This window comes from Trachurus japonicus, chromosome 23 (assembly GCF_045865225.1).
Source record: "Trachurus japonicus isolate A0001 chromosome 23, Traja_1.0".
Taxonomy (NCBI): domain Eukaryota; kingdom Metazoa; phylum Chordata; class Actinopteri; order Carangiformes; family Carangidae; genus Trachurus; species Trachurus japonicus.
In genome coordinates this window covers 10,965,919-10,989,482 of record NC_140929.1, presented here as the reverse complement: position 1 = coordinate 10,989,482, position 23,564 = coordinate 10,965,919, and the positions used below count along the sequence as shown (strand labels likewise).

General features: G+C 42.3%; 1 protein-coding gene across 2 annotated transcripts in view; it reads left to right on the top strand.

Annotated features, from left to right (window-relative positions):
- The window catches only part of iqsec3a (IQ motif and Sec7 domain ArfGEF 3a), a 143,243-nt gene that overhangs the window by 56,801 nt on the left and 62,878 nt on the right, over window positions 1-23,564 (top strand). For both annotated transcript variants that reach the window (XM_085769589.1, XM_085769588.1), the window contains exons 4-6: window positions 3,503-4,809; window positions 16,368-16,529; window positions 20,579-20,701. In XM_085769589.1, coding sequence (XP_085625715.1) covers window positions 3,503-4,809; window positions 16,368-16,529; window positions 20,579-20,701 — 1,592 coding nt within the window. The remainder of the gene's footprint in view (window positions 1-3,502; window positions 4,810-16,367; window positions 16,530-20,578; window positions 20,702-23,564) is intronic.

Here is a 23,564-nt window from a genome sequence, read left to right as displayed (position 1 = left end):
ACCTACAATTAAAGGTAATGAACCTACTGCTATGACTATAGCGATTATGGCAATGGGCCAATTTGCCAAAATGTTGAACTATCCCTTTAACATTTCATATTAGTCCTATTTTCCAAGCCAAAATATCCACTGTCACATTTGATGCAGCTAGACTTCAAAAGTAGGCTACTTGAAATGACCCTGGATCTGAGCTCAAGTATTACACTGTGATTACCACTAATTTTTCAACTTTCTAAACCCCCTTTCAGTGGATGTATAGCCTATTCCTACAATACGTTCCCTTTCAGGCCTCATACTTTGAGTTAAATCTCTCATCACATGCTACAGCTTTTCAACACTTACAGTACTGCAGTCTGGCATCACTTTGGGCCGCTTTGTTTTCCATCTCTTTCCCCCTTCATTCATAGAAGAACATGAGGTTAGCATGGTGCTGATCAGCCTGTCAGAATCAATTTAGAGACCCTGGTGGAATAGAGCAGTGCCATCACTGTTCTCTCAAACCACTCCGTCTCCAGAATAATTTCTCTCCATCAGTGCTTAGTGAAGTGATCAGAGGTAGAACTGACAGTCTACTAATGGCAGGGATTTCAGCAGAGCCACTCTTGGAGTGGTCATCCGTCTCGCCACTGCTCTCTATATTTTACCTTCACTCTCTGGTGTCTTCAGTGCTCTGCTCATCTATGTTTTTGCCTTTTTTTGTCATATTTCCCTCTTTCTACATGTACAGATATAGTGGTCAAGTTTAAGACAGTGGATTGAAACTTACTTTCGAATGTATCTCTTTTATGCACCCATTCATGTTTTCATACAAGCTGGTAGCTGGTAGTGGAGTAATTGCATAGTGGAGTATTTTAGTTATTTCCCTTAGGAATAAGTAGAGACCAAAAATGGAGGTAAAAGAGAGTGAATATTGGGCTAGAAACAAAATGAAATTGTTGTGTTTACAACTTGTTGCCAAGTGGCCAAAAAAGGGGAGTAATTTTTAAAGGTTAATCTTCAGACTAAAATAGCACTAAAAGAGCTGCAGTTATATTGAGCTCCGACAAAACCGCCACCACAGCATATAATGGAGAATGCACAGGGAAGTTTTTTTGACACCCACTTTACAATTCAGCAACCATAAACCTGTCGACTACTCATGTTTGCGTATCAAGTCACAGACAGACTATCTAAAGAGAGTCAAGGAGCCTGGCTATCTCGTCCTCCTGTGGCAGCTTCGCCTCTGTCTAACTGGTAGACAGGTGCTCCTCTGTGGCTAATTAAAATAAAATTGCTAACGAAGACAGAACAGGAGAGGAGAGTGCTGTGTTTGTGGTGCCCTTTACAAAATCACTGATAATCATAGAAATGACGATAATAGCCGCTGTGTCTCTTGCTCCAACAAAATGTTAGCTTGCCTGTTTACTTCCCCTGCCTTCTCCTTTCCTTCTTCCCCATTCTTTTCCCCTCCACCCATCATGTCCCAGCTCGTCATGGTGGGTGTAATTCCATCTGAATGGCAAAGTGTATCCAATACACACAACTGATAAAGAAAGCAACGTGACCCAAATGCTTTATTCATCATCCCCGACCTGGCTTACAGAGAAGTCAAAACAAACAAGCTCGACTGCCACATTTAATCAAACACAGCCTGACTGACGGCCCTTTCTCACATCCAAGGGCACCTCTGCAGTGCAACTCGTTGCAGAATTTGTTTTGATGAGGGACACCTTTCCGAGTAATGAAGTCAGTCATATTACGTCGGCGCCTAAACCTAAACAAGGTCTATTTTGGTGTGCAGTCGGGGTGATAAGGCTAACCTTGTCATTTCAAGAGTGCAGACGGCGCATAGTCACAGAACAATCCAGATTAAAAAGTGATGAATATTCAGAGTGGGTCTGACCAGTCTGCAAAGAGCTGTCTGCTGCTGAGAAGTCGCCATCAGCAGATACAGTAGAGCTCCAAACTAGCGTCCTATTCAGGAACCATGTTAATATTCTCAGTACGTCTCACTTTGCTCACAGAGGCTCTGCAGTGAAATGTAAATGGAGTAGATAAGATGGATTTTCAGTGTCATTCCACTTTCTAAAGAGCTTTGTATATGATTCCTTTCCCTTCAATGACAACCAGAGAGGCTGCATCTTGTTGAACTAACCACTTATCACAAATTGCAAACCCTCCAGGCATTACGGCCTATCAGTGCCTCTATACAGGAGTCCATCGGAGGTGGTTGGGTGACTTTGTCCAGGCCTGAAACGAAAGGAGATTAGCGGTTGAAAGTCACATTTTGATCCTTCATGGCCACAGTAACCATTTGCTCAATTGCAGGGAGGGATATTTTACTCGGACCAAATTAATCCTCATGTACACATCCCCCTGACACAAGAAACCAGCTCAAATCCTTAACAGAACACTAAGGGAGGGAGCAGCAAGGATTTCTATTTTATAGAATTAAATGCTGTGCTATTTTTAATTTGCATTTAAACGCTGTATATTTAGAGCATTGGGCGTTTTTTTTGTTGTTGTTGTTTTTTAAATGACAGAATGTAACACTACTAAAGCTTAAATCTGCTCCACACTCGTGCCCTTGATAAAGTTAGAACAGAAACAGAATTATATTCATTGATTTAGCCTGAATGAGGAGGATTTCAGAGCGACTCGGAAAGATAAGCGCTCTTTCTGGGCTCTTCCAAAGATACCCACACCCTGATTGTTCTGGGAAACTCAATGAGGTTTCATCTGGTGTTTCGCGCTGCTGCCAGATGAGGATGGCTATATTACATCTCTATCTATTTCCCACAGCATTTGAGCAATTTTTCACAGGCAAGATTAATGGCTTGTTCAGTTTCAGACAATTTAAAGTTGTGTGGAGGACCTCTCTGTGGAATTCACAGAGATTATGAGTTCTATTTGCTGAGGAAATGAACAGTTTGTCCAAATACCATGAGTCAGCCTTTACTGGGTTCTGTCTTTCAAACTGTGGCTCTGGCTGCACTGTATACTGTATAGTTTCACTACAAACATCACAGGGGCAGTTTGCAAAATACAATTACAGAGCCATCTGAGAATATTAATATTAAAATTTCAAGAACTTTAATATCTGAATCTTGCCTGCTCATCCCAGAAATTGGACTTTACGACCTCTTCCATTCCCAGGAAACTGAATTTAATGTCTTCTTATTTTCAACCACATTTATCCCATCCCTCTCAAAGCGTCCAGCTCGTTCATTCCACCTACACTCCACTTGTTTTTCACATGCTATTCAACTCATTCACAATGTTCATCTTTCATGTACCACTGCAACAAGACAAGAGGATATACATGTCGTGCATGAGCCCCTGTAACAAATATAACTGTCCATGATACAGAGATTCTTTTTCTAACCCATGTTTGATTAAATTTGTTACCTGGCCAGAGCCAGCGCGTATGATTGAGTCCAGACAGTTTTGTTTTTCCAGTAACTGTGTTTGCTCTCATATGTTATAAGCTGCTATCTCTGTTGTCTCCTTTTGTATCTTCTAGATCGAAATGTTAGAGCTCAAGTACGGTGGCCACCTCATCTCCCGCCGTGCTGCCTGCAAGATCCAGACTGCCTTCCGCCAGTACCAGCTCAGCAAGAACTTTGAGAAGATCCGTAATTCACTGCTGGAGAGTCGTCTTCCTCGACGCATCTCCCTACGCAAAGTCCGTGTGCAAAACACGGAGGGTTTCTCTGCTGAACGGGCCCTGGCAGAAGGCTGTAACTTGGCGGGCATCCCATTGGTGCGCTCACCATCTCTGCCTGCCACAGTCGGTGGCACCCTGACCGACCTGGAAGACTCGTTCACCGAACAGGTCCAGTCCCTGGCAAAGTCCATAGACGATGCGCTCAGCAACTGGAGCCTGAAGACCATGTGTTCACTGCAAGAAGGCGGCACTTATCAGTTCAGTGCCGACTCCTTCAGTGCGGCGGCGGCGGCTGCGGCTGCTGCAGGAGTAGGAGTAGGAGTAGGAGGCGGCGGAGAAGGAGGTGGCGTGGGAGAGTCGACGCTTCATCCAGGCGTGGTGGACCCAAGTGACCTGTCCAGAAGTGCGAGCAAGCTGATGATGGCGTTTCGAGATGTGACGGTGCAGATCGACAGCCAGAACTTCTGCGTTTCGTCCTCGGTCATGGAATCGTCCACTTCCGTCACGCTCGGCAGCTGTGTCCAACAAGAACGAGCCTCCCCCATTGTCACGACCACTTCCACGACAATAAACTCCACCCCTTTCTCTGTCCCGCCCTTCCCCCCACAAGAACCCCCTCCTCCCCCTGCAGAGCTCCCAGCTGAACCCATAGACCCTCCACCGCCACCCCAAGAACCCCCACCACCTCCTCCAGAAGAAGATCTGGACGAAGGTGACCAAGATGAAGATTTCCCCGCTCCTCCTCCGAGTGAAGAAGAGTTCGGGGAGGAGGACCTACCCCCACTAACCCCTCTAGAAAAGATGGCTGCCCTTCAAAGCCCAGAGAAGATTGTGGTGGTGGCCCCACCACCCACAGACCCCCCTCAAGCCCCTCCACCGCAGGAAGCCATACTGTTGGAGAGTTCCCCTGTGGTGGAGCCCCTGGGAGTGAAGAGATGTAGCTCTGAGACGGCAGATAACAGCTCGGAGCAGATGAGCAGCAGCAGCACGTCCACAGAGGCACGCTCCACATCTGAGGCCTCGTCCAAGGAGGCACTCCAGGCGATGATCCTCAGCCTGCCACGCTACCACTGTGAGAACCCCGCCAGCTGTAAATCACCCACGCTGTCCACCGACGTCATGCGAAAACGCCTCTACCGCATCGGCCTCAACCTCTTCAATGTGTGAGTGGCCACTACGTTTTCATTTCCTTTGTGTTTAGACAATTCTAATTGAGTTTGAACTCAGCCTGAGTGTTGTGTTATCAGCTCTGAATCATTGCTGACTGTTAAGCCATGATTAACTGCACTGGAAACACACAATGGATGAGTCCCAGAGAGATTTGGGGGTGTGACAGAACAGCGGTTTTTGGTCTAGTAATTTGTTTTTCTTAATTAAGTTTTAGAAAAGTGGAATGAGCTGCTCTTCATCTTCCGTCTTTCCTGAACTGTAAAGGTAGTACTGTACCCCTGAGGAGGATTTCAAAATTAATCCAGTCGGGAAATTTCCTGGCGTCAGGGAATAATTTGGAAGTTGTCATTTTAGCATTACCCTCAAAGAATTAGAGGTGCTAGGGTTCTCAGCTAATCATGGTCCAGTGATGTGATTGTCCTACTTTGTAAGGTTTCAAATTAATTGAAATTTTTAAATTTCAAATCTGCTTGTAGGGACACATATGAAGCAATATAATATAGTGCTTCATCTGTGAAAGCATATTCTTCTTAGCAACTTTATTGTTGGGACGTGTGAAAGGAAAAGGATATATTGCAAGGACTATAATACTGTACAGTGAGATTTATGACACAATCTGTACCTCACGCCATCCTCAAGGTGTACCTAAAGTTTGATGACACCCACTGGACTCAAAAGAGCAAAGAAAAGCACTTTCCTCACACGTCCCCATTGTGTCGAAAGAACAAACAGACTGAAGCGTAAGTCCCAAGCTAGATCTGAAGAGGTGTCTGCTTTCTTCTCAGAAAGACGAATTAGCACACGGGCAAGAGAGAGAGGCTGAGTTATTGAGACAGGGGAGAGGAGATTGATTTGTAAGAGGGGTGAAATGAAGGAAATATGAGCACCATGCTGAGACGCAATGAGAGAGTTAGAAATAATCTACACGGGTAGTTACACTCCCAGACATGATGTAAATGTCAGTTGTCTGAGCCCCATGCCTTGTACCGTTGCCACACCTGTCAAGCTTTCATTCAGTACATGAGCAGTTTACGATGATAACAGAGAAAGGCTCATCACTTGGAAGGTCAAACAGTGAGTCTTTGATTTCAGACAGGTGAAGGTGGATTTGTAGCTGACAGATCCTATCAGCTGTAGCGCGCAAGCTACTAATATTAGTTTGGTTTTTTATGTTTTTGAAGACTTTGATTGATGCTATACAAAAAGCGGCATCCTCAAAGTTTGAGATAAACAGTACTGATGTTGTATTGCATTTGGCTTGACAAGGAGGATTTAGCTATTTTGTTTTAACACTGTTAGGCTACTTAGCTATCTTACATACTTTATAATTTTGAGCGGGACATTTTCACTTTGAATATAACAAGACAAAGATGAGGACAAACTGATACGTTTGGCAAATAAAGCTTCATTAACATTAGCTGTAGGTGTTACGGAAGCAAAACTTCCTTTGACATCCTTAGGGCAGGGAATACCATTAGCTCTGAAAGTGTGGAAATACTACACTGTGGATGTGCTAGAGTTGTTTACTGTGACCTGTAACCCCACCATAAACTAATATTTCTGTAGGCAGTAAGCTAGCTAACTGTAAATAGTTAGCTGGATATCTTAACTATCAATAAGGTCACAGATTACCTGTAGCCACTAAATAAGCTAATACTTTTGCAGACAGTGATGGGGATGTATGATTAGCAAAGAACAAACAAGGACCAACAGCTTCATACTGTATGATGCATTCGAGACAACTCGGAACTCGGAATTTCCCAGTTGAAAACTCAGATTTCAGACTTCAAAGTGTTTAAGACGCACCATGCCAGAATAACCAAAAACATGGCAGACCGGAAAAAGCTTTGCATTCAAAGTGTTTCATGGAAGGCATTAAAACATTACAAAGGGCACAAAAAAAAATTGTTCTGTGACGCCAGACAACTGATTCTCAGAGAAGTCAGGGTGGATTTTTTTCTCCGACGTTCCCTTGAGGGAGCTCCATCATGAGATGGCGTTCGATTGCACTTTTTGAAGTAGGAGATCAGAAAAATCCCAGCTCCGAGTTGTCTCGAATGCAGCAGGCCTACCTAATGCAAGAAAGTTCTCATCAGAGTATTGACAAATCAAAAGCTTGAGAGCTGTGGTATGTGTATGTACTATTTGCTGAGCTTGTTTAATTGCTTTTTAAATATATAAAAAAAAGATAATTTGGTATTTGTACTGTATGAGGTATAACGTCCCTATCATACACTCAAACTGTTCCTCTGATGTCTGATGTAAAACCCTATACAGGTGACTGTAGTGTTCCTACCACAGCCCAATTACCACAGCCGTTTTCCTCTGTGGCTTCACAAATACTCAGCAGAAGAAAAAAAAACATGCTCTCTGTTTTGAGGAGCTTGTTTGTTTGCTGGTTGCAGCTTCTCAGTCATTGTGAATTCAGTTCCCCTCGCCGCCTAGCGAAGAGTGACAAAGTCAAAACCCGATAAGAACTTCCCAAGACACACTCCAGACAGGTGCAAGGTGGTTACATGGCAGCAAGAGATAAGGGGGTGGGAGGAAAAAAAAAAGGTGTTGCCATGGTGACAGCAGTGAAAAGGACCAGCTCCGACTGAATCTGTTGATTTGCTGAGACAAACGCCTGATTCCTGGAGACTGAGAGTTTTGAAGTCGAAAACCTTGGTGAATTGTGACCTCCAGTCAGCTCTTCATTGAAATAATCAATTTTACACTCAGAGAGAAGAACTGAAAAACATTTTCTCACAGGAGAAAACTATGGTTTGTTCAAAATTTTGCATCCCCCCTGTTTTTTTTTGTAATGTCTGTAACCAACTCCTAAAAAATGTGTTAGCAGCCCACAGTGCACTTGGAGGGAGAGATTAAATGGGGAGATTTACCATATGCTCTATTAGCTTTTCACCCAGAGCGTACCCTAAAGGACTTACAACCCCCACATAGTCAAACAAATGAACTAGACTCACTCATACAAGTTGAGCTCAACCACTGATGGACTAGCTGGGAAACAATTAGTTTCAATACATGAGGGGTGAATCTTAAAAATAATGGCAACGATCCACAAGGCCTAAAATTCTCATTAGTCATTCTGCTGTGAGTGGTGAATGTAATTAAAAGTTCCTTCAGCACTGTATGAACTGACACCCCAAAGACAGGGATGAAAAATTTGTTAACATTTCATTCCGAGCATGTTTTAACCATTTCGGTGCTTTCTCGGAGTGAAGGAATGCACACTGCGCTCCCTTGGGTGCAAAAACCACTATTCGATTTTGTAAATATATTGCTCCAATTAAGCCATCTCACACAAGTTTTAGAAGACTGGAGCTCATAAACAGACATTATCTTTTTTGCCCCTTCTGCCAAACTCTGCAGCGCCATAAAAGTGAACAATAAAGCCGATTAACTTTGACTCAATGCCGGAGCATGACAATGAAAACAAGGGAGGCAGGAACGAGCTCGACATATAGTGGAGGGAGGATGCAGAGGGAATAATCACAAAGGGAAAAGTTCAAAGTCGAAAAATAGAGGAATTTAGGCCTTTGGACTGTGGTGTATTCCTCCATTGTTAGAGACATGTACAGTATGACATATCAATATTAAAAGACATGAGAAGATCACTGTCCAGAATACAGAATGTTGAATAACAGTTCACATCATCTCATATTTTACCTTTTCTTTTTTATACCAATCACCAAATGGTTCACTGTAGTGCAGCTCACAGGATGCAAGGAGACCTTCAGTATCACATCAAAGTGCAGTATCTATAGTTTTAATATGTGTTAACATTGTCAGCTATTGTAATCCTCTGAAAGACTGACACTGTATCTCTGATTGTGTGGGTCTGTTCAGTTAATGAATATTGTTCAGAGAGAGTAACTGCAAATGTCAGTGGCCCTGCCTACAACAAGGCAGCCAGCTGTGACCAGTTAACACTGGTTCATTAATGAAGTGACTACAGCGCAATGTCTCACCTGCATATACAGTACGTATTATGGGATGGACATAAAAAAAGTTTATTTTCTGCCTTCAATATCTTTACTCAAATATTAAATATTTTATCGGATAAAGTAAAACATCTTAAAGATATTGGTAAAATAATATTAGGTTAGTTTGTTTTTTTATACAATGTAATACAATGTGAAACATATTAAACAAATTGATAAAGATAAAACTGAAACAATCCATCCAATTCAATTGAATGTTTCCATCAGACTCTGTTTTTACCCCACTTTACTTTCTGCAGTCGCTGTCCAGTGATAACCATGTGTCTCCAAAATTGAATTATTTTCCATTTTCCAGATAAAGGAAACACTTGATCTTTCATTTCAGTTGAGAACATTCTCCTGCTTTTAGAAGATAAATACGCCTTTAAAGCAAACCCCCATTTAATTATTAGAAAATATCATTTGTGGCCAAGCTTAAAAGAGAGAGCTCATGAAAAGTGGTTGGACAAGTTCATGTCTCTGTCGATGGGTGAGATTTGGTTATTATGGTTAGATAATTTAGCAATTTCTTGATTAAATTAAATGTCTTCCTCTTTTCTACAGTGTCTGGCCTTGGTTAAGGTTCAGAAAATGTCTTTGGTAACAGTTCATTTTAAAAAGATAAACATTAAATGCGGCCAAGGAAAGGATGCAGATATGCTGAGAAAGTCTGTGTGCAACTATAACGACTGTATCTGTCATAAACCCTGTGCTGTTAATTACTCTTTAGAATCTGCCTGCCTCGATAGTGTCAGTCTGAGCGGCAGAGAGGAATTGGATGTAACATTAATCTGTTTGTTCACATTTTATTTTATTTTTTATTTCTTTTGGAAACGGTCCGCATCTTTCTTTATAGAGGGAATTGAGGGCTACACACATTTGTAATGACTGTTTAATGGAAGCCGTTGGTTTGATTACGAGGTTCAGTTACTTTTTCTTTTTTTTCCATAAAGTGACAGGTTTGGTTGCCATTTCTGTCTATTTGCGATCCTCTCTTCTCATTCCCCTGATCAAACACCTTGAAAGATAAGCTGACTTTTAATAAATTGGCTCCAAGGGAAGGGAGACACAGAATGAGGAAGGAGAGCAAAAAAAAAAGGGAGAGGGAGAGAAAGAGAGAGATGGAGAGAGAGGGCAATCGAGCTTGAGGCTCATTAGTTCCACCAGTTCATATCCTCCCTCTAATACCTGTGCTGTTGTATCCTTTGCATCTTAAACAGGGCTGTTTGCTTTGGGCTAAAACTTTAGGTATTGCTTGATCATGCGGTCAAAAAAAAAAAAAAAGAAGTCAGGCACATTCACACGGTTTGGTAAAGTGGTGTGTGTGTGAGTGTGTATGTGAGTCTTGCAGCAGGTGGTCTCTGCACCACCTGAGCGGGAGGAGCGAGCAAGGAAGAGGGGAGAGAAAGTAAATTAAAGAGGAAAAGTCTGAAGTTTTCGGTGTGTATATGTGCGTGTGTGTGTGTGTGTGTGCGTGCACCAGCTTGAAAGAGCAGAACATCCAAGTGATGGAAATGGAGAGAGGAAGTGAAAGGGACACACAAAAAAAGGTGGGAGGGGTGGTGGTGGGGGTCAGAGGTGTGTATGTGTGTGAGAGAGAGAGGAGGGGGAGGGGGAGGTGGTGGTGGTGGGAGGTAGGGGGGTTCGGTTGATAAAGTTTCCACCTTGAGTGTGGTGGGAATAACAATGACTGTGCTCTGTGAGAGAGGGTGTGTTCAGGACACTGGCATCACACAGGGGAGCCGGGAACAAACCTGCGACAGGGAGCAGAGCAAAGAGAGAGAGAGGGGTGGAGGGGTGGGGAGGGGGGGAGGGGGGTGAGGGAGGTGGGGCATTCACGACAGATTTTTCTTTCCGTATGCACGACTTTTCGGTTTCATTAGTCGTTGCCCTTGTTTCACTTTTTCCCCGGCTCTTATTCTAGCGCAGTGAAAGCAATCAGTAGCTCATGGCCGGCTCCCCATCACGCATGAAAATGGAGCACGATCTGAGCTTTATGAATTAAAGGGATAGTTCACCCTAGAATGATATTTCGCTCATTATCTACTCACCCTCATGTTGACTAAGGGCTGGAAGAAGTTTCAGATTCCTCCGTGGCTTCTCTGAGTTACAGGGGGTCTCGGCATAGCAGTGCATGTCCATATAACGGTTGCAAAGGGACACCGGAGCTCTTCGTAAAAAAACACACACAAAAAAACATCCAAATACCTCCATGCTGCTCGTATGTAATGTCCGTCTTGTGCTGAAGCCCCAAATTGCGTAATTGTCCCGAAAAAAATTAAATAAGTCTATATTTTAAGCTTGTTTGTAGCGGAAGCTTCTCGCGCGTGATTTGCGCCGGCGTCAGCATGCGTCAGTGCGGTTACTGCGAATCACGCGAGATTTGGACGGACCAGGAAGAGGAGCTTCGAGAAGCTTCCGCTACAAACAAGCTTAAAATATAGACTTATTTAATTTTTTTCGGGACAATTACGCAATTTGGGGCTTCAGCACAAGACGGACATTACATACGAGCATCATGGAGGTATTTGGATGTTTTTTTGTGTGTGTTTTTTTACGAAGAGCTCCGGTGTCCCTTTGCAACCGTTATATGGACATGCACTGCTATGCCGAGACCCCCTGTAACTCAGAGAAGCCACGGAGGACTCTGAAACTTCTTCCAGCCCTTAGTCAACATGAGGGTGAGTAGATAATGAGCGAAATATCATTCTAGGGTGAACTATCCCTTTAAAGAGTGACACATAAGACATGTGTAGGTGTGTGTATGTGTAACTGTTAGGAGAGAGAGAGAGAGAGAAATGTGAGTACATACATACAGTACAGTGTGCTAACAGGCTAATTAACACAGTAGATCAACAGCACTCCTCAGGAGGGATAGCCTGCCGCCAGCAGGAGAGCTCTATAAAAAACAAAACTTGCTGTGTGTATATTGCTATGTTCATGTGGGCTTCTTTGCGCGCACACACACACACACTCACACACACACAGCTCCTTCCCTGTATTAACATTCTGCCCTCAGTGCTGAATGACCTGCTACATAATTACAATCTCTGAAATCCAGATGGCAAACAGAGGAAGCATTTCTCCCACGACGTAACCGCCTTTTATCCTCACCTGCTCTTGTTATCTAAAGGATGAGGCTGACCATATTGTACATTATTCATATTACGAACCAGCTCCAACCAGAATAGACCAAAACCCAACAATGGGCAGATCCTTGTGTAACAAGTGCTGTGTGTGTGTGTGTGGCCTGAATAGCCTCAGTTTGTTGCCCTTATTAACACACACAGCAGAGAGCCACGGTCCAGCACCGTGTGACATGTTCCTGCATTATGTTGAACATGGCTGCTCGGGTCTGTCGAGACCTGCTACTGTATACTTTTAAATGTGCATTAATCTGCATTTGAAAAATTCTTCAAAATAAAAGCACTCTTTCCTGTGTCCTGCTTAAAACTAAAGTTCCGAGGTGTCCTGTAGCAAATTACTGCACTTTTTAGACCGATTTGAATCCATGAACATCCAAATTGCTTTTAGTCTTTTCATGAGATTTGTTGAAAATAAGAAAAACCTAAAACTATTATGCAGTTTGCAACTATTATTTGCAGTTGCCAGGTGCTGCAACTGGGCTAAATTGTGAAATAGCCAAATAAAAAAGTGTTAAAAGTTGAAATATACAGTTAAAAGTAATACAATCATATATACTATATACACAGTATGTGGACTCTGGGGGGTGGTTCTGATGAAGGGCTTCACTTGACAAGGCTCTCTTGGGTACATGTCCAACATAAAAAGGTTAGAAACCACTGCTCTAAAGAAAATGCTAAGTTAGGATCCGTAGCAGCCATATCAGTAAATTCTCCCCTCAGTTGCCTTATCAGCAAAAACACACTTGATGGACACGAGCAGCGCTTTGCAACAGCAGCTCCACATCGGTGTAATGATTCGGGGGGTTTTGAAGCATTTACAGTTACACCACACAATCGTGTTTCCACTCAGAAAATTGCACAGGGGCACGAACCGCCCATCAATCTATCACCGGTTAGTAATGGAAACAGAAACGTGTACATCCGGAGAAATAGGCAACATGCAGTTCTGACAGTGAAGCACTTGTAAGGGCCATAAAACACAGTTTCTGAGGTAGGGACACAGTGCACATCTGCCTATTAGCAATAAAATAAAATAGAAGGCCAATAAATGTTGAGGTCAAGGTAGGGGAGGGATGTATTTATGATGTGAGGAGAGTCCAATATCAGACAAAAATAAAAAAATAAGTAGGTGTGTGTGTGTGTGTGACACGGAGGCAGAAAAACTGTGTGTGATGGAGGAAGATATCCGGGCATGTGGCAGTGTATTTGGGAGTTGTTATTTTCGCATGACATCTGGGTCCTGTCTGGCACTGCTTCTCCCCATCCCTTTCATGTGTGTGTCTGTGTGTGTGTGTGTGTGTGTGTGTGTGTGTGTGTGTGCACTATAGTTCTCTTTTCACACTTCAACTTTGCAACAGCTCCGTTTTAAATCACATGCTCCATCCATCCAGAATAGGTGTGTGGTGCAACTTTGCCGTGAGCGACCCTGTCTCTCCTAAATGAGGTTTTTACTATATATATATACCTCTATTATGCAACAGCAAATTGTTTTGGTTTTTTGAAAAACAGTGTCATAATCTTGCAAGAATTACCTTTTTTTTTGTACATCATGAGGAAATGTTGTTTCAGCCCAAACTACAATCATTACCTAACCTTACACAAAGTGTTATTGTTACCTAAACCGAGTGACAGTCTGGTTGCACAACACAAACCCTTATGAACTCCCTGAGTTGAAGTTGCCGATTTTGGAGGGTTTGTTGCATCATCAGAAACACAACAGTGTTCCCACCTTTGCCCCTGAGAAAGGGCAGCTATTATCTGTATGATTTACAAGAGGTCCATTTCATGGTAAATGTAGACAGGCTTGTTCTCAGTATTTTCACAAACAATCCATGCTTGTTATTATCTGATGAGGACTCTCGTCTCGTTCTGTGCCGCTCATCTGAATCAATCCGTCTCCTGCATCTCCTGCATCATTTCCTCCCTTCCCGTCCTGATTTTCACTCCTCCGCTTGTCCACTTCTAATTACAAATAATAATCTCCATGTGTGATCCATCTGTTTTTGGGCAAACATCAAATGAGTGATATCTGCCAAATTTGTTTGGCGAGACATCGCCTTCAGCTGAGAGGGCGAGCTAGAAGCTGAGAGTGTGCTGAGGCTGTCACAGCAGATGCTTTCTGGCAGCCCGGCCTGCGCTCATCGTCCTCCCTCTCTGTCCTCGCACTCTCATTCCCGCACATCTGCTCTGTCTGGTCCTCTTCCAGCCTCCTCCCTCTATCCTGCCCTTTATCCTTCCCTCCCCTTTGTCCCACCCTCGCTTTACTAAACCCATTAGCTGTGGTAGACGCACACACACGCACACACACGTCCACAAACACTGCTCCGTTACGTAAAGGTTGTGGTTTAAACACTGTATAGACAGAGAGGGAGAGCTGTAATGCAGTAGCAGCTACCCTCTGTGTCTAATAGGGTTATAAATAGTTAAGATATTACTCCTTTGTTCATACATAAGTAACTCCTGCCGTGCAGTATATTTTGATAGGCAGGCAGAATTATGATTCATGGAAACCTATGAGATTTTTCCAAAGGCATGAGCATAGGAACACACCTCATTTCCTCACACAAATACATGACAAAGACCAGTCAGCCATCACAAGTGAGATTGAAGGTGTCTGTGAATCCAAAGGATCCTTCTGATGGGGCCTTAAAGCCTGTAGTCTCTTCTGCTTTCACCATGAATGTGGATACAAGGCACATTTCCAGTTAGGGTTGAAGACCAGAGATGGCCTGTGAAGTTTTTACTGGAAGTAAAAGTTATTATAAAGCAGTGAAAACAGTATCGACAAAGGATGGTGATCACAAATCAGCCGACAATAAGATAACATAATATAAAAGAGCTTCATCAAGGGAACTGCAAAATGAGCTCATAAAATTAATTAGCACTGCAATAATGAAACCAGATTAATACAAGTAGGCCTAAAGACAAACTGTCAGTCTGAAGCCCATATAAAAAATACAAGCCAGTTGTGAATCTGGTAAACATACTGTAAAAGTCGACAACTAATAAAGAAAAAATACACTTAAATCCTTAAGACACAATTTGCATGTATTCACCACACATTAGCTTTTTAAATTGATTGCAGAAAATTGACAAATGTAGATCAATAATCACAGAACTGCTGCTGAGGGGGATTGTGTAAAAAGAATATATATACAGTATATTGTGGGGGTCACCAGAGTTAAATGTGGATTTAACATGTCACTAAACCCCATTTTCAGGAACATGGATAGTGTCTCCTGGTCAGGTGTGCCAATATTTCTAAAGTTCAATATTTAATATAAAATAATCACAAAATGCGACATAAAAACAAACAGGCTATTGTCACACAAGTGCAAAACAGTTCTGATTTTATTGTTGTTGCGATATCAATCTTTAGTTTGCTAACAAGTAGCCTTAAACTACTGGCCATGCTAACCAAGTGAGGCTGTAGCAAAAAAAAAAAAAAGGTCTGCATAATATATCCCTGTAACATTAGCTCAGTAGCAGGTAATGTGTTCACAAGTGACATGAATTATTAAAAGCAGTGAAGTGACTCAGACTCTTTGGATTTCTTACTTATTACCATCATGTTTCATCGTCGCTGCCAGCTAGCTGCTGAGTCAATAAAATGTGGATCATTGCATTGTGGGATTGTTATCAGGAGGTGGTGAGCTTTTGTGGCTTCTGTGTTGCAGATATGTTTATATATTCAGATTTCAAACATTCAAATAAAACAACAGAAGGCACTATAGAGTAAGTAAATAAATAGAATATAATGGGTATTTAAAGTTTGCCAACATGAGCCATTAAGCTACGGCAGTAAAACCACTGGGCAAGACTAGAGTGTGTTATTTTGTTAAATATTTGACTGACTCAAAGTTGTTTGTAAGAGGGAGAACGTCATTTATTCCGTCAGAAGTTACAAAATCTGGCTTCGTCTTCAAACTGCCTACATTACTGACTGTTTTCAAAACCACATCACACATTTTTAGGTAGATTTACAGTCTCCAGGCAGCCACTGGTTTCTATTAATTTTTGGTACATCGGTAAAAATCTGCTGGAGAGACTTGGCACAGGTAATGCATCACGGTTACAAACATTGCCTGGAGTTCATTTCAGCCCTGCATCAGTCCAACAGAGTCAACCTGAGACTTGAGCGCATACTAGCAGAGATTTAGAGCTGCATCGCAAATCAGCCATTATGATTCCTGCAGTATTCCCTGAATTTAGCATCGTGTTGAGTTCTCTAGTAGTTATTAATGAATATTATAATTCAGCATGGGAATGAATACAGATGAGCTCCTGCCCTGTGTCTCCACCCACACAGTAAACATCTGATTTTCAAAGAACCTCATCAGCACAGTGTCATCTTTATCTGAACATCCTTAGTGCTCTCCGTTTTTTTCATGTATTCATTTTTGTTTTTCTTGTTTGTCTCAGAAACCCCGACAAGGGCCTCCAGTTCCTGATATCACGAGGCTTCATCCCAGACACACCCATCGGCGTGGCCCACTTCCTGCTCCAGAGGAAGGGCCTGAGTCGACAGATGATCGGAGAGTTCCTCGGCAACAGCAAGAAGCCCTTCAACAGAGACGTGCTAGAGTGAGTAGCACGTGTTATTTCTTGAAACTTTTAAGACACTGCATCGCTCCACATGAAGTGGTTCTCCGTGGTAATCGCTCTATTTTGTGGGAGATCAGCTGCCGGGGGGTAAAACTACAGGACTGGAACACGTAGCGCACAGACAATGCTCGGCTTTATTAGTCACAAAATAGTGGTTGTGAGTCCTGTTGAAATTTGAGCCAACTGCGCACAGGTTTTTGTAGATGACACACTTTCCAGCTCTGGCTGTGAATCAGATGATTCTCTGAAATCTAAATGTGAAACCATAATTATAGCTTCAGCATGTGCTTTACGTCACAGCTGTTATTTTTGCACACGTTGATATTTCAGTCTTTTTTTGACATCACAGTAAACAAACAAAAATAAACTGAAACTACCCAAACGATCCAAGAAATTCATCCTCATGTGATTCTTCATTTTGTAAATGAAAGACAGAGTTAAAGGAGGAATGAAATAAGATGATAAGATGAAAATATAATAAAAATCCTCTTGTTTCTCAGCTTCTTTTATCATAAAACCACAGGTGCTGTAGTGAGAAGTAAGAAATAAGGTATTTAATCATGTAAATAATATTTTTTGAGCTTTTGATCCCATCAGAATAGAGGAACTGCAGCTGCTGGTCTCAGTATTATGCCGGTGGGTTTGGCTGGTGCCATCTCTGCTTTATCTCAGTAATTGTCTTTTTTATTCTATTACGTCCTCTCATCCACCAATTGCCTCTAAATTTGCATATCAACCAGAGGACGAAACTCTTTTATCCAGGCTTTTGTCCAAGTTATCAAACCAAGAACTCACTTTTAGTCTTTGCAAGGTCAGACAAACACAACACAGCACTTTACCAACTTCTTCACTGCAGGTCTTCCTCATTTCATATCCATATTTCTTTCAAACGGACACCACCACGCTTCCAAACACATTTTTATTAACAGGACTATGCTTTTAAAGCTTCAGACTCCAGTTCGCAGCAGAGATAGATAAACCGTGGTGACACTGGGAGAGATGTATATTTTGTCTATTTTCCTAAAGAGCACACACTGCAGCGCTTGTGGTGGAAGTGATGCTGAATAGGAGCATCATAGGAGAGAGTAAAGTGTGTGTATGAGAGCACTTTGGATAAAGTGTAGTCATGGGAGAGCGGGTGAGGGATTGCAGTCTAATGTGAAAATCACTCATGGTGATTTACTGAGCCTAAATGCATGTGTGTGTATGTGTGTCTGAGACTTCTGTTTCTGTCTGTGAAGGGAAGATATGTTTTGATGGTGTTGTATTCGCCAGTTTTCCCATATACCTAAATCTTCCTCATTTCGGTATAAAGCTAATGCCGCCTCATTCTCTTCATGTTTCTTTAAGCATAAATAACAATAGTTAAAGTGTCTCAAGTCAATTAAGCCAAATTGTGGATATAGATTTGGGTTTCAGGAAATGTGGCCCCCCGAGGACTCGTTCACTGAAAATATAGTGAACTTGTTTAGTAGGAAAAATGGGGTCTGTTCCTGGCCTGTCATCCACTCATTGGCTCTTCAAAATATGGCTCCATCTGGCCTGCTGTTTCTTTTTTTATTTGCATCTGTGCACGTGTGTGTGTGTGTAGGTGTGTGTGTGAGTGTGTGTACTCGTCTGCCATCACAGCATTGTAAATGTACAATTCAAGTAGTGCTCTGCTCACAGTTCAACAAAGTGTATGCATGATAGCAGTGTATATACGTGTGTGTGCGTGGATGTGCGGTCGCCCATGCGTGTGTGTGTGTTATGTTTGGAGTGTGTAGGCTACGGGAAAGAGGGGATGAGAGGGGAAGGAGAGCGCTGATGTACTTAGGGCTAGAGAGCATCTCGTCTGACGTTACATAAACAAGGAGTGACAGCCGGGGAGGAGGGGAGGGAGGGAGAGGTGGTGGAGCGAAGAAGTGAGTCATGAGGAGGGTGATCAGAGACGCTCGACTGTCGAGAGAGTTGATCAAAAAGGGGATCAAGTCAGACTCGTTGCGTAGTATAAGCTCTGGCTTTATTATGTCTAAATCTAATCACTGGTAGGGAATAATACACAGTTTGACTGTCTAAGCTGCCAATGATGTTACAAATGCTACTAATTGCAGTTGCACTAATGTGTGATGTGTAATCCAGTGGAGACTTGCTGGATAGAGGCCCCTAGCCCACTGCAACACTGTATAGGGTAAATTATGTGGAGAAGATGGACAGTTGTAGTGTGATGGTATTGAAAGTAAATATAGTAACAACCATATAGAGGCTGCAGTAGCAAACGATGGACCATAATAATCATAATGCTGGGAATAATGGAGGAAAAGTAGCTACTGTTGTAGACGCACGCAGCAGTCGTAAGCTGATTCATAGTAATAACAGACTTAGCACAAGTGGACGTAGAAGTACTGGTAATAGTTCTAAATCTGTAGTAATAATAGACATAGAAAGTACTAGTAGTAGCTATAGTAATATGGTACATATTTATATTTGTAGCATGTTTATGATAATATGAGTAGATTTTGCCTAGGAGTTGTACTGTAGAAGTAACATCAGTACTAGTATTTTGTAAGTAGTAGTAGTGATTACTGGTGTAGTATTAATCACAGTCATTTTACTAGAAGGTGTATTAGTAGTAGCAGTAGTAGTTTAGTGACAGTAACAGTAATAGCTAGTAAATTTTATATGACAGTAGAATTAGTAGTTTGCCATACAGTACTAGAAGCCATAATGGTTGAAGCGGTGACATAAGTAGTAATAATTGATATGTGACTGTAGAAGTATTAGCACTGGTTGATGTAATACTTATAATAGAAGGACTTAGCCCCACAACAGTGAAGTTGTAGTTGACATGTATTATAACTATAGTTGTAGACATATGATAATCAGTAATAATACAGTAGTAGTAGTAGTACTAGTAGGGAAGAATAGCATTATAGGCATCAACAGTATTCTTAGCAGTAATACTAGTTGAAGTAATGGTAATGGCAGCAGGACTCTTACTGTACTCTTGTAATATTAGTGCAGGTGCTGCTAGTACTAAACGCAGTAGTACACAGTTCATGGTGTTCTTGCTGTGAGCAGGTTTTGCTGTGATCTCATGTCGGGGTCCACGGTGCGTCAGGCAGTACTGTAGACTCAGCTATCTGACTCTTTTCTGCTGGAGCAGCACGTGTCACAGTCAAGTACTCACCTCATTAACTCGCTTTGTTCACAGTAATCCATCTTAATGTAGTGCGTGCGTTTGTGTGCGTGCATGTACGCTGGCATCTCTTATTGTAAAAACACACAGAAAAGATCAGAAGCAAAAAGGCGATATCTTTGCACCACTTCATATTTTACGCATTCGTTTTGAACGCACCGTCCATAAATATCAATAGGCGTAACAGAGGCAGAGATGGTGTTTATTTTGAACTGGTGTGAGGTGAACCACATGAAAGCCGCTCTGTGTTAAAAAAGACTAATTTATGGTTAACAAAATTATGATCTATTGTTTTTATTCTCCACAGAACACCTCAAATCAAAGTGAAATAAACTTTAAAACCTCACAAAGTCACCTTTCCCTTCAAAACCTCATTTTACCTCCACATTGCCCCACGTCGTATTCAACCCCCACCCCTGAACTCACTGGACAGGGTATTTTGCCTTTTAATTAAAGTCATTAGGAAGGGGTTTTCAGGTAATGGGAGGATTTTCTGCTCGGAGGGATCGCCTGTGTATGCGTGTGTGTATGTTTGTGTGGAAGTCTCAGCAGCTGTGGCACAGAGGAGATAGCCAGGCTCAGTCTTATCCCTGGTGTCTTGTGTGCGTGGCTAAAACCTGCAGTGAGCACAGTGCAGCTGTGACCGGGAAGCAGATGAGTCGACTTCATCTTTTTATCTTGGGTGTCCATTCCCAAGTTCACCTATCCCACCACTGAAGAGGGCAGCCTCTCCCATTATCTTGACGAATTGCAGCGAACGTTTTGCTATAGATTTTCATTTTTTCTTGCTTTCTGCTGCCCTTGCTCTTTCCATATCTCATCCCTCCCTCCCTCTCTGTGCTTTTCACAGCTGTGTGGTGGATGAGATGGACTTCTCTGGGATGGAGCTGGACGAAGCACTGAGAAAGTTTCAGGCCCACATTCGTGTCCAGGGAGAAGCCCAGAAGGTGGAACGTCTTATCGAGGCCTTCAGGTAATTAGAAAAGCAGCAGCTGGGTTTATCTCGCTGTATTCTCACTTGTATTATAAGGGGAGCACATTAGCTGCGGCTTGTACAGATGTCCAAAAACTTTTTTTTGTCCTGTTCAATTGACCATGAAAAGTTTGGGGAATGGATTTTAAAGTTTGTCTGCTCTAACTTTAGATGCAAACATTAACAAGTCCAGTCAACTAGCTAACCACTTCAGAAACGTCCAACTTTCGATTTCAAGGGCACTTGGTTATTTTGTAGGTCATGTTTAAAAAAAGGCTGTTCACAACTAGGACATCTGGGTAGAATTACCCCAGTCGAAGCAGATGTTATCATACCAGAGTGTATGCTAACGTTAGCATCTGTTCTGCTCTACTGGACTTGGGGAAAGTTTGCACTTCAGAAACCTCCAAACCAACTCAACTGTTTTCTCAACCCTAATACACTATAATGCCTAAGTATGTGGTCCTTGTTGTGAGCTAAGAAGGTAAACAGGTTTTTGTTATATATGTGTGCACATGCCGGAGGTTGAGTAGAAAAAGATAATATGCAAGATGAGTGGAGTGACAGTGACAGCAAACAAAGGTTACATGCGCAATTTATTTTTACCATTTATGGCATTGTTATTTGTGTTAGTTTGCACTATTTGCACCTTAAAGTGCTGGTTTTAATTTGGAGGTTTGAGATCTGCTTTCTGCATAATAAAAATAATCAATTTAGCTTTGCTATGGGACTACAAAACCCATTCAGAAACACGTCCATTATAATTTTTATACAAATTTTTACCTGAAAGAATATGATTAAGTTGGTTGGTATATGTCTCTTTAAAAAAGTTTCTTTGTTGCACAACTTCGTTTGAGCCGATCCAAGTGTTTAATTCATGTTGTGAGCAAGGGGGCAGTTGTGGGTCTGAGAAGTGAAGCTCACTTCCGCGTTCAAAAAACTGCAATCCCCTCGGCTTCCTCTGGGGGCTGGTGTCAGAAGGGAGCATTCCCCATAGACCCCCATGTTAAAATCGCCGATTTTACATCCTCAATAAACATGTTAAAAGCCTGGTGTCAGAACGTTTTTTTTTCTCAATCGATAGTTTCTACCCCCGCACACACTCTGAGGGGGGTGAATTTTTTTTAACTCTACCGTTTTACTGTTATTAGGTTAAAACTCTGGCCAATTAGGGCGCGGAAACGTTGAGTGACAGGTCCGAGCAGCTCCGTGGACAGCTGCTTCGAGGCCAGTGGGCGGGTTCTCGGCCGGCCAATCCAACATGGCGCTGTCCGAGGCCGCCATATTTGAGTCACAAAAACGACTCCCCAAAACCAATGGGTGACGTCACGGACGCTACGTCCATTCTTTTTACAGTCTATGGTTGTGAGTTAATTTGTGTAATGGAAACTTTGGAGCTTATTGTTTTTAATTATAATTAGGTATCAATATTACATTTGAACTATCTTCTACTGTCAACTTTTATACATTTGTTGCTTTGTTTGTTCTTTGCCTTGTAATGTATTGATTTTATGTCTCGTCTGTCTTCCCTGCTTTTTCAAGCACTTGTGTATTTGTGCAATTATTCAGGTAATTGTTGATAATTTGCTAATATAAATAATATATATGTATGTTACGAATAACAACATGAGTAACAGAACAGATAAGAAAATTGGACTCAACAAACGTTAACATATTTATTTTTTAGATGTTTATTATTTATTTAATGAACTAGGTGGGAGAGCAGCTGGAGTGAACCCAGTCTCGACACTGAGTCATTCATTTCTGGGAGATGTTGTTTTCCTTTTCCAAGTAGAGGAGGGGAGCATACATCAGTCCGACTGCCTAAAAATCCGGGGGGCAACCGCCATTCCGACATCCCACCAGTCCGACATAGGCTAAATGGCAACACTTAATTTTCTATCAAATGTTCCATCATTCAGACAATTTTTGCCTCTTATGGTCGGAATGACTGTATTTTTTTCTTTTTTAAACATCCCGCCTTTCCGGCAATTCCTTTCCTGTCGGCGCCGGCGTGCGCGTCTCTGAATGCAGCGGAGACAGCTCTGTGACACTACTGTGAGGCTGACTGCCGGTAAGTGCTTTGGGACGGGGGCACCGCTGCTCGTCGAAAACAGCAGTGATAACGTGCTTTCAGGTCCGAGTCTACAAACCAGAAACGTTCAAGAGTACCTGTATGTGAGCGCCGCCATTAGCTCAGCTGATCCATACCGGAAGTCACTACCGGAAGTTGCCCTTCTTCGTGTGTATCATTTCTAGTAACTCAAATGGTCCATGATAAAATATTGTTTTCCAGCGGATATCTTAGTTACAACATGATTGAGCTAACTAAATATTTTTTTGCATGGATCGTTTATTAAGTTATTGAGTTATTAAAAAACGCTGCTAACGGCTAACGGCTATAGCGCCGCTCCTGCTGACAGCAGACTAGGAGAAAGAGAGAGAAAAAAGAAATGTCTTTGGTGGGTGCTTTGGTTGGGTTTAGGCAATAAAGAAAGGAGTTGGTTAAGTTTAGTAAAAAAGACCAGGTAGAGGCTAGACAGGCCAGAGAGAGAGACGGGGTTCTTAGAATAACATAAGTAAATATACACGAAGAAAAGCAACTTCCAGCCGTGACTTCCGGTCTGGATGAGCTGAGCTAATGGCGGCGCCCTTGTCCCTGCACACAGGTCCCTCTCGAAACGTTTGTAACAACGCCGGAAAAAGTCGCTAGATTTGTCGCTAGTCGCTTTTGACAAAAAAATCGGCAAGAGGGTTTAGAAAGTAGCCAGATTTAGTGAGAAAGTTGCCAAGTTGGCAAAACTGGAGGCTAGACAGGCAGACTAGATAGATAGATAGATAGATAGATGTACTTTATTAATCC